Source organism: Rhyacophila brunnea, unplaced genomic scaffold (assembly GCF_057557595.1).
Source record: "Rhyacophila brunnea isolate RB1 unplaced genomic scaffold, BYU_Rbru_1.0 scaffold_18, whole genome shotgun sequence".
Lineage (NCBI taxonomy): Eukaryota > Metazoa > Arthropoda > Insecta > Trichoptera > Rhyacophilidae > Rhyacophila > Rhyacophila brunnea.
In genome coordinates, this window is record NW_028232837.1 from 12,752,736 (window position 1) to 12,764,810 (window position 12,075).

At 37.3% G+C, this 12,075-nt stretch overlaps 1 protein-coding gene across 4 annotated transcripts in view; it reads right to left on the minus strand.

The window, feature by feature from the left end:
• The window catches only part of mask (multiple ankyrin repeats single KH domain), a 71,447-nt gene extending 64,463 nt beyond the window's left edge, over positions 1-6,984 (minus strand). For 2 of the 4 annotated variants that reach the window (XM_085945356.1, XM_085945355.1), the window contains exons 1-2: positions 6,648-6,984; positions 5,696-5,737 (exon numbers count right to left, since the gene is read on the minus strand). In XM_085945356.1, the coding sequence (XP_085801482.1) occupies positions 5,696-5,737; positions 6,648-6,836 (231 nt within the window). In that variant the 5' untranslated portion in view covers positions 6,837-6,984. The remainder of the gene's footprint in view (positions 1-5,695; positions 5,738-6,647) is intronic. The other 2 variants (XM_085945358.1, XM_085945357.1) reach the window with 1 other exon arrangement.
• Positions 6,985-12,075: the final 5,091 nt, after the last annotated feature.

Below are 12,075 nucleotides of genomic sequence, written 5' to 3' on the forward strand. Positions count from 1 at the left end.
AGTTTTGGTATATTTAGGGCGATATGACAAAATTGTGTACACTTTTTCATTCATACTTATTTGTTTTCGTTGGATTAAGAATACATATTACACTTATTGTTGGTTCATTTTTTTAACTCATTAAACCCTCCCTAACCAAACTATAATAGATAACAAATATTGTTCTATCTATAAAATATTCAAAGTTATGTATGATTTAATTGCATAATTTCAGATATTATATAGATAGACGAGTATTTTTTTGAATATTATCTATTATGGCTTAGTTTCGAAGGGTTTAAGTAATTGAATTTTAAAAACACAACTATTTTGTTGAGAAGAAATTATTAAGGCTTCTCCTGAATTCCTGAATTCACTTATTTTTATTCCTCTTCCAATTTTCCATGTGAATATTTCTCTGTGAAGTCTTTTTGCATCCGCAGGGTTAACAAAAACTCACTTGTCATCCTCCATTTTGACAGATGCATAGATCACTACTGTAGGGAGACCAACATAATGCATCAAAAACAAGTGGCTTAATATTGCTAGATCAATAAAATAAACATGCCAAAACAGAGGCAAAGTTATGTAGATCATGGTTGCATATTTACTTCAAAACTGCCAAAATGAAACATGTAACAGGGGAGGCTTCAATTTATGAAATAAAATTGAGTGTCTCTAAGCCCAGTCAGTCGCACATTGAAAATCGTCTCATCCAGGACAAGTCAAAATCAAAACTGAGCACAACATGCAACTTTCTTATGTGCGTATAGCAAGGCCTTGCGAGAACAATGATGTCACTAGCCAAGCCAAAATGAATGACGAAGTGCGACATTTTGGGATTATATCTGCGCTACATGTCGGGTGAAAATAGTTGTGTGTGCCTCCAGATGTTTTTTTTTTTCAAACTAAAAAGTCGCATTCGACCAATCTGCCGGGCTCCATTTGGCAACGTGTATTTTGTGAATAACGACATATTCGTCACGTTGCAGACGAGACGAGTTTTGATGTGAGAGCCGGCTAAAGGTGCAGTGATCAGTTTTGCTATCCAAGTCTCTGTTTCCGTCGAGCTGTCAATTAAACTGACGATTAAATGCAGAACTGAAGCGGCCAACTAAAACCTAAACGGAGACGGGACAGGATGGATTTTCTATCAGTTTTCGTATCTGTTTTTAGAGTTGCCAGTTAAATTGACGTGTAAATTATTATGTTGCCATATTTTTCTTACTACTTTTCTAATTTTCATTGAAATAGCTATTATAATTCTTTAAATTTAGATACTGCATTACACCAACCAATATGTTTAGAAAGTAGTTATAAAAATAATATCCATTTTAGTGGACAAAAAATACGTAAATATACACCGCCGATACTGAACTGACCTGGCAACCGAAACCTCGACTGAACGGACAACTGATCGTCTAAATACACCGCCGTTTCAAAACTGAATGGACCAAAACAGAAACCTCAACTGAAGCACAAATGAACCCAACAATACTTCAGCTGCTTCACAGTAACGTAGTTGGTAGAGAGCCCGTCTCCAAAACTGTACACAAAATTCACATGTTATTTTCAATGCATGCTTCCAATTCAGAGTAATGAACTGAGCAAACTGCTAACAACCATTCCTCATAAAAAATAACTATGTTAATAAACCTACACACTAGATCCAATCCATATTATGCTTCACTAGTGATAATTAACTGTTTTTTATGATATAACTTTCATAACCGTTTGTATAACTCCTGTTTAGATGATAAGACAAGGAAAGGGAGAACTTTATACTCACTAATAATTGATTGAGAAAGATCACCAGGTAAATTAAAATCAACCATAGGAATTCGAACCTGCACCCACCGTATATAAATAGGGAATGCTACCAACTGCTCCACTGGGCTAATTCACATGTCCGTAACCTTCCAAAAGAAGATCCCGATAGCAGATACTGAGACGGTCGCAATGCTATACACGAATGAGCCACACAATATCTGAAGGTGCTCGGCCAAAATAATTGGAAAACGGTGACAAATAAACAAACAGTTCACTTAGAGTTACAACAGATTTCTACTATTAGATGGAAGCTAGATTCATGTTCATTATAGACAGGTAAATGCAATGTTTCATGACTAAATTAAAAATAATACAAAAACTCAACACAATATGCAAATCCAAATAAATGTGAAATCTGTGTTGGCACTATAATTTATTATGGTAGTTTTTGTGAAAAAAAATGTTTTTTTAAAGACCTCCAAATTCACTTAACAGTTACTTCTTTTATATACTGTTTTTTTTTTTCAATCAATATTTAGTATAGATTTGTATTATAAATCTTCAATACACAATAATACAGATATGTACTAGCTGTCGAGTGAAGGATTATGACACTGGTGACTTCTATGACGCCTGAAAACTGAAAGGAAGCACCACCAAAATACTCAAGGCTTTGAAGATGTGGATACATCAATGAATATTAAAGATAACCTATTAAACAGGTAATTTAGCACCTGCTCGTTAAGAGTGTACACATGTTATTTTTATAACTATGATGTGGCATACGCACAACTGCTACAATAAGGTAATATTTACACGTGCATGGATGGAAAAATGCATGTGTAAACATGTATTATCATAGAAGTTGCAAGATTGCATGCATCAATCAAAAAAGTTCAAAAGCTTCTGAATGTTTACGCGACAGTTGAGATAGTTCAATATCCGACAGTGGCGGACCTGCCGGTAAAAAAACGAACCACAACGCGCAGACTCGTATAGAGGTTAACCGATTTTCACAACCTGTCAAATAGTACTATAAAATGACAACATCGCGACTCGCTTACTCTTGACGAATGAGATTGGTGAGACAGTCAGCACTTTTACGTGTAAACAGTTATTGTTGCGATAGTCTAAAATACACACTATTACTGCAAGTAAATCCATGCACATGTACAGGTACTATAAGGCTACTGGACCGATCACGACATCAGCGAAGTGATGTGAAGACAAGCAATAAAATACGTCAAGAGAACGGATTGCTATCATCAAGCGCAGCCGTATACTTCAGTCAGATTTTTCACAATGACAAGTATGATTTATTGTAACATAAATCATGCGAGGAAAGATTGAGCATGCATTAGAGGCGTAGATAGGAGATTTTCTAAGCTTCACAGCCTTTAAAATCAGTTTAACATTCAGGGCGTTGACTGACACAGGACAGACTGGGTTATGTACTTACTGCAATATTTTGATCGACAGACCTCAATAAAGGGCATCTCAAGAGACTTTCCGGATAGATGTTGAAAGTGAAACATACTTTAGACACAACAGACCACAGGGCCAACAATTATTACAATAACACACAATGTAAAATCACATAGATGTGTTATGACCTCGCCGGTAATAGAAACCAGAATCTTTAGCACAATAAGCCAGCCCCCATGCACATTGCACTACAACGACCACCAAATAAATCAAATGAATCATCTTTCCTAGACCACAATCGCACGTAACGTAATTCTGCCCCTCCCACTTTCTGTTACTGGGATGAGGGTACGGCTAACAGGCAATCCTTAGTCAAAAATATCATTAAGATTGTTCTAGATTATGTGCTAACCATCTGCTATCGCTGGGAGTGGACACGGAGAAATAAATGTCAAAAAAACATTTGTCACATTAATTATCGTAATAGTTTAGTCAAACAGTACACGACCCTCGATTATCCAGGCTAATGATGAAGAGTGGCATAGATGAATGAAAAACGTGAATAATTCCGATGAACTGATATTTCATTTAAAAATATCATATTTCTGTTGCAGACAATATTTTACATGTTTATAGGTAAGTAGATACGTATTGTATATTATCAAAATGTGTGATTACTGTTTGTTTTTGAAAATCTTCTAATATTTTTTGAATATCAGTAGAAAACATTGTTCATTTCAAGGACGGATAAACCGCACTCGGATAAACAAGTGTTTAGTGTAAGTGAGTCGCTTAGAATCATAACTCACATATTCCAAAAATCAAGTTTTGAGGTAATCGCTAAAAACCAACAGAGCACTATTTTTTGTAATTAGAAGAACAGTATTGAACTCCCTAGAATATTAATGATTAATGAGTGAGAGAGTCGAATAACTTTTTTTTTTTAAATATATATACCTAATACTCCTAACGATGCAGACATATGGTTAGGAAGGCGTTGGTGACAAAACTCTATTCTTTGAAATATACGACATATTACACCAACAATGAACTTTGTCAACGATTTTCACATGGTTTAAATTGACTTTTAATACTCAACTATTTTTCGGTATATAGATTAATTCATTTAGAATCACTTGGCATATTTAACTAAAAAACGACAAAATTTCAATATGTGAGTTATGATTCTAAGCGACTCAAGTGTACAAAAGAAGCATGATATTACCCGTCCTAAGTGCCAGTACATCATGCATACAATAACGATTTGAATAGTTACATATCGATATCACAACTTTAAAGTTTACTCAATTCCATGGTTTAGAATAAAATTAATGATGTCGTTCAAAGTAGAAAACCTTCATAATACAGTAGGTAGTGAAAAAACTCTGGTTAATGATTAATTCCAAATAAAATTTGGAATTAATCGTTAATTCAATTCTATACAGGAATGTCTGGGTTGATTCCTTATTGAAGTGCAAATTTTCATTGAGCATTGTTAAATTCTATAAGACCAAATCAAAAAAACACACATTTCTCTTAAAAATGAATATGTTTAAATTGAATTTAGAATGTAGGTATGCAAAAATACCAAAAGCCATTATCTTACAAGATTTTTTTAGTTGTTTCCATACCAAACTATGGTAATTGATATTTTATTAATGATATTTCTAAGGTTGGCTAATATCTTTTGTCGTCTTTTATCGACAGATATTATACCTATCTATAGGATTAAAAAGGTGATGTTTTAATTTCCTGGACACTCCATTTTTGTGGGGACTATAATAGTTTGCTTGTAAAATATCACTTTATCTATGTGTTAATTAACATCTCTGCTGTCACAAGTAAACGCTGGTTGTGAATATTCACAAAACAATCCAAAAACATGCTCATGTCCTGTGTACATAAAGTCTAAATGGAAAACAAAGATTAGTTATTTATTTTATGGTTAAAAAATTAAAAAAATAAAACCCTCACATGCACTTCTAACGTGTGGCCCGTCACACACCGGCCAAGACTGTCTTGCAATTTGTAGCTTTTAATCAAGAAAAGAAACTTATGACACGGAAAAGTCATAAATTCTATCTACAGCATTTGAAGAGTTTGATTAAGCAATTAATAAGCACAAAAACGTATGCATTACAATAACGAAAACAATCTCGAATATTGTTGAGGCAGTTGCGATGTATATTTGCCAAGTATAGAAACCTTCAACAGTCAAAGTTCAAAAAGTTTGGTTAACACTTTAATAATAATACTGTTTTTATTAAGGAGACATTAATTATTCACAATGTTAGAACAACCATTAACAAAAATACAAATTCCCTATAAATAAGATATGTTTGTATTTATCCAGAAATAAATGAGTGCTGAAATTTCTTGTCGATCTGTATTGATACAGCTTTCCATTATTTACAAAAAGAGAATTTGGGGCGGTGGAAAACAAACAAATATTATTTATTCAATTATTATTAGACAAACGGTAGCAGGATTGTAAATGTGCAAGAGTATCTCCTCCACTTACCAACAGGTCTGGCCTGCTAAGGCACAAACAAGCCAGCAAGATCTACAAACATCAAAATAAAAATTACAATGTTGTCAATAAGACAAGACAAAACAAAACAGAAACGTAATTACTGCAACAAGATAAGGTGAAGTTTTCGTGTTCGTCCAGTTCGACTAGAAAGACTTTTATCACACCGCTGTTGGGAAACTTGGCAAACATACAATCAATTTTCAACTAGCAATTTGATTATTTAACAACAATATGGAAGTGATCCTCGGTTATTTATCTCGCGTATAATTAAGTAAAAAAGCGGACCGCGAAAGAAAACAAGAAATCACCTGTGCATAAAAACGAGAATGATTAGATTTTAGACAGCACGCTGGTCTTTGTTCCATTTATTTTCGTAGATGGTCTGACGTATTGGCGATTTTTCGCCAACTGACAGCTTGTCACGGAACAAAGTGTTAAATACTTTCATCGGAGTTGACGAAACGCACGACACGATATCGTCGGTGCGCTGTCGAATCAAGCCAAATAATATTTGCAGACTTATATAATATGTGCATAATGAATGCATCTAGGTGGCTTATTTGTTTGATTCAAGGGTCACCGCTTCCCATCGGCAATAACATCATCGTAAAAATAATTAATGCGACGATCATTCGGAACAGCGAGCGGCGGCGGCGATGGCTCATTCAGCCAGAATACTCCACTATCGGATTAGGATTCCGAAGGGTTTTTCGTAACTTTCGAGGGCATCAGATAATAAAACGGTCTTTATTCGGCCATAATTAGCCGCATGGTATACTGCGCTATGAATGTATTTATATTTAACCAGGTAAAAATAGTTACGTTGCAAGAAAAGTATTCACAGGACAGACAACATGTACGCAAGATGTCTCTCACTCGGCGGTACTAATATTTTCAGTTAATTGTTAGCACCTATATCGGGAAAACTATCGTGATTTACCTCGGAAACTGAGTCCTCCTCGCTTTCGGACGAATCCGTCATGAATCTGGGTTGTAATTCGGAATAAGTCTCCGTTTCGGACTTGGCCGGACTCGACGTAGAACTTATGGGAGTCGACGATTTAACTACATCAAGTTGCACATTCACCTTATCACGATTTTGATTATCAGATTGTCCAACATTCTGCATTTTTCAACCTAATAATGGCTACAAAAAACCTTATGGCGTAAACAATACTCTTTCACAAAAACACCACTTTAATGTATATGGAAAAACAACTCATTCTCCGTCATTTATCCAGGTTGATGCCCGCCATGTCTACTACAATTTCTAGTATGGCGAATTCCCGGATGCTTCAAGTAGGCTGCTACAACAGTGCTATCTGGTGGTACTTATTTTCAACTAATATTTGCTACCAGCGCACTCTAATGGACAATTTTAAAAGTTTTACACTTATTTTTTAAATATTTATTATGTGTACAACAGAAAGTCTCAAGTATTTATGAATACTTAATCAAAAATGGTAGGTAGGTTCCAAAAAAAGCTTAAGTAGGTACACCGTTGAAAATGGATCATTTTAGTATGAAAACGAAGCTGATAAAAGGTGAATGGCTAATGATTAAATTAGCCACAAGTCATTATCACTACAGATTCATTTGTAGTAATCTTCACATGTTTTGAGATCAAGACCGCACTGACTCGCGATAAATAATATTAAAGGTGGTAGGTACCTAGTCAAAGAGATTGAAGCCTGTCGTCCAACTTCTTTAATTATAATTTATTTTATTGTGTTTACATACTGTAATTCATGGTGGAAATCCATTGTGTTTTAAAAATTATAATCATTCATTATAGGTAATCCTAAAAATTGTGTGCACACCATAGCACGCTCAATGTCCGAACTGCAAACTGAGCTAACATTCAACGTTTCCCACGATTTTGTCATGTATTTTTTGAAATCGGGTGGAAAAATTTTCTTTTTCGTTTTACAAATTGATTCAAACTTAATATAGGTATTAAACAATCTGGTTTTGGTGGTGTGCGGTCGGCTACGTTCGCATTTTAGGTTTATTGTAAATTTGACTCATTTTCTTTTGCTCGCGGTTTTGCGAAATTTTTATGTCCGCGTACCATTCATGAGAAATTAAATACTACAGATTTGGAGAACTTCGAATTCTTTCTATTAAATTGTCCCTAAGCGATACCTATTAGGTACAATCCAACAAACACAATTTATTATTGTTGGATTTCAAGCCTTGTGATAGCTTAAATACGATGTATTGCCGACTCAAGAGAAAGCCAAAACATTCACGACTGGTCCTACCTTTTCCGCCCCTTCCGTTGTCTATGGCTGACTTGCCATTATTGCCTGTCATCGTTCTGCCATTGCCTGTCAAGTGCTCATACTGACACGTCTGTCGTGCTCATTTGTTAGAGTATTCTTATGGAATATCCTTTTTGATGACCTTCTGTCGATCCCGCTTCCAAACGACTGCAGTATTATTGCCTATGCGGATGACGCGCTTCTTCTTGTGAGTGCGAACAGCCGTAATGGCCTTGAGCTAGCTGCTAACGAGGCTTTGGAAACCATTATGACCTGGGGTTTTACTAACAAACTCACTTTTGCTCCGCATAAAACAGAATCCATCCTTCTCAAGGGAGCAACCAACCTCACTTCAAGGTCGCCCACCATCCGTATGGGTAGTACTTTAGTTAAAGTCAAAGATAAGGTTACATATCTAGGCATTTTACTGGATGACAAATTATCATTTCTGCACCACGCCAAAACATCGGTGGCTAAAGCCAAAGCAGCTTACCATCGGGTCTCTTGGCTTACTGGAAGTAATTGGGGTCTTAAGTTCAGACCTCTTAAAATAGCTTACGATGCAATCTTTATGAGTATCGCCGGATATGCCGCCAGCACGTGGTATCATAGATGTAAGTTATTGTCCATTCGAAAAACTCTTCTCAGCGGTCAACGATCAGCATTGCTTGTCCTCACTAAGGCTTATAAGACGACTTCTACCGACGCGTTGCCTGTCCTTGCTGGAGTGCTTCCGTTAGACCTGCACATTCAAATCCGTGGTGCCACGACTGCCTTGCTCGGAGGTCTGGGGGCGGAGGTTGGCGGTATCTTTATATCGCCGCCTTTAGGACTTGGATCCATGAGCCGGTGCGCTCGAAAACTTATTGTACGCGACCTGGCGTATGACACGGCGCTGCGTGCGTGGCAGGGACGATGGACCACTTCTTCCAAGGGCAGACAAACGCATTTGTTTTTTCCTAATATAAAGTGGCGCATGGAGATAACAAGACTGACTCCAGACCATTGGACTTCTCAGTTCTTAACCGGACACGGTGGTTTTGCCTCCAAGCTCTGTCAGCTTGGCCTAATAGAATCTCCGACTTGCTTATGTGGCGAATTGCAGGATGCCGATCACATCCTCTGGGAGTGTCCCCATATGTCGGTTGAAAGGGAAGAGCTTCTCAAGTCGGTCCGACCCTCAGTTGGACCGGTCGGCCATTGCGACTTGGTATCTACGAGGGAAAATTTCTCAGCTTTTAAAAAGTTTGCGGCATTATACGGCGAGCGAGAAGGTCTTTTCTCATCGAGAATTGACCGTAATACATTATATGGAAGTAGGGATCACGCACACTCTAGTGCACGCCAACCAAGGTCTTGGAAAGTTGCTCCTGGGACACTTTCGGCACAAATTTGAACAGCGCCTATCGTTCGTTCGTTACGCCACGGTATACGCCTGCATAACGGGTGTGGAGACGTGGCGGGTGGTGGAGGGAAAAGCAAGTATTCTTAGTTTCAGATTTCTTTCAGATTATTTTAACGTATCTTGGAGACCTTGGAGTTTATCTGATTTAGTGGTTATTACAAATCAATATTATGAGGTGCTTAAAAGCAAATGCAGCTTTCTATCACGGGAGTGGTTTTGAGAAAAACGTGAAAAACTGATAAAAAGCCTTACAATTTAATTTAATTTATGTCAGCTATACATCATAGTAGAATATTGTGTTTCAAAGACAATTTAACTTTTAGAACTCATTAATTTTATTACATTACTGATATATTAAGGTGACGCATCAGTGAAACGCCAAATAATCTTCAACTGTACGCGCGACGAAATTTTGGACTCGCTGCCATTCACTGAGAGAATGTTGACCCGGGAACACGTCACTTTGCTGCGTGATGGCGACGGGTCAATTAATTCTAAAATCGTGTAAAGATGACTAAAAACGTTACCCATTTACTTTAAAAAGAAAACTTGTCAATGAATATATTATTATTGTTACTAATAGAACAATAAACAGAACATAAAATGGACGTATGTTGGATTTATATGACAATTAATATTTCGTTTGACAGGCGTCATTTTCACCCGCCACCCGCAATCCGCGCATCGCCTAGCGACGATCTTTTTAGACCGTGCCTCAACTAATGCATCGCCTTAATAATAAATTTCAAGAAGGCTGCACTTGCTTCTCACCCATCAAGAAGTCTGACTTTGCTTTTGACAACTTGAAAGAAAGCCATGTTTGCTTCTGAGTTTTTAACTTGTCAGCCATGTTTTTTGTTTAAAAAAAACTCCAAGACAAACATTGTAACTTGAATAAATAAGAGGTCTTTTTCTGACTGTAATTTAACAAGATAATTAAAATAGTAGTATTAAATAATATTAATTATTACGAAATGAAGCAATACAATATTTTTAAACCAGCGGCGCTCCAATAAGCGACCCTGTTTCTGAGTGTGTAATTTAACAAGATAATTAAAATAGTAATAGTAAATAATATTAATAAAAGCACTTGTGGATATTTAATAAATCACTAATCCTTCAACATCATCAGGGGCGCGACAACCCGGTGTGGGTCCTGGCCTCCTCCAACAGCTCCCTCCACATGTCCCTATCCAGTGTGGCCGCTTTCTAATTTGGTACCCCCAGAATATGGCAGTCATTGGCAGCTCCATCCAACCAGCGAATCTTTGGCCTCCCTCTTCTTCTACGTCCTATTGGATTGCTGGACATCACTCTCTTTGCCGGTTCATTGTCATTCATACGGTGCACATGACCTAGCCATCGCAGTCTCCCAATCTTAATTGATTGAACTGCGCTGCAATCTTCGTACAGTTCGTAGAGCTCAGCATTATATCTTCTCCTCCAATTGGTGACATCCCTGATCGGTCCATATATACGGCGGAGAATTTTCAGAAAATTTAGAGAAATTTAGAGAAAGAGAGAAAGATGTCCAGGGCTCGTTCATTTCGCAGAGTTAATGTCCAGGTTTCCGATGCGTAGGTGAGCACTGGCTTTACAAGTTTAATGTCTTGTAGAGAGTGCTTTTAGTTCGGCCAGATAGTATGCGGGGCTTAAAATGTCTTAACAGGCCAAAGTAGCATTTATTTGCAGACATGATTCTCTTGTTGATTTCTTCTGTAATATCATTATGTCAAGTTACAAGAGATCCAAGGTATATGAAACTGTCGACCGTATCAAACTTGTATGCACCAATATCTAACTTTGGTGCGACTTCTCGTGGTGTGACATAGACAGGCATGTATTTAGTTTTTGCCTCGTTTATTTGTAAACCCATTCATTTAGCAGAGGTTTCTAGTGCTGTGAATGCCTTTTTCAGCGCCAATTCTGATATGGCAATGATATCGATATCATCGGCATACGCCAGCAGCTGCACAGGCTTAGTAAATATCGTGCCGCTGCCACGGGCATCAATATTTGCATCCCGTATCGCCTTTTCTAGCGCAATATTGAAAAGAAGGCATGCCAGAGCGTCAGCTTGCCTGAGGCCATTCAGTGATATAAATGGCTCAGATATTTCCACTTGAAGCTTCACCCGGCATTGTACTGGTGTCATTGTCATCTCTACAAGTTTAATTATTTGCGTCGGAATTTCAAATTATCGCATTGCTTCGTATAACCGGTATCGATTAATGCTATCATAAGCTGCCTTAAAATGGATGAATAGGTGATACGTGTTATTAATGAATTCAGTGGTCTTTTCTAGAACCTGCCTTAGAGTGAATATTTGAGTAACACATGATCTCCCTCGTCGAAAGCCTCCTTGGTAGTGCCCGAGTATTCCTTTTACAATGGGTTCCAGCCGCTGGAATATCAAAATCGACAACAATTTATATGCAGAGTTAAGGAGTGTCACCCCTCTGTAGTTACTACATTCTAGTTGATCTCCTTTCTTGTGCAGGGGACAAATCAGCCCATCCTTCCACTCCTCTGGCATCTTTTCTGAAGTCCATACTTGGTGAATTAGGCTATGCAAATGTTTGAGCAGGCTTTCTCCCCCACATTTTATTAATTCACTCTGTAGGTTATCTATTCCAGGCGATTTGTTTGTTTTTAACCTTGACATGGCACCTTTTACCTCATTTAATGTCGGTGGTTCT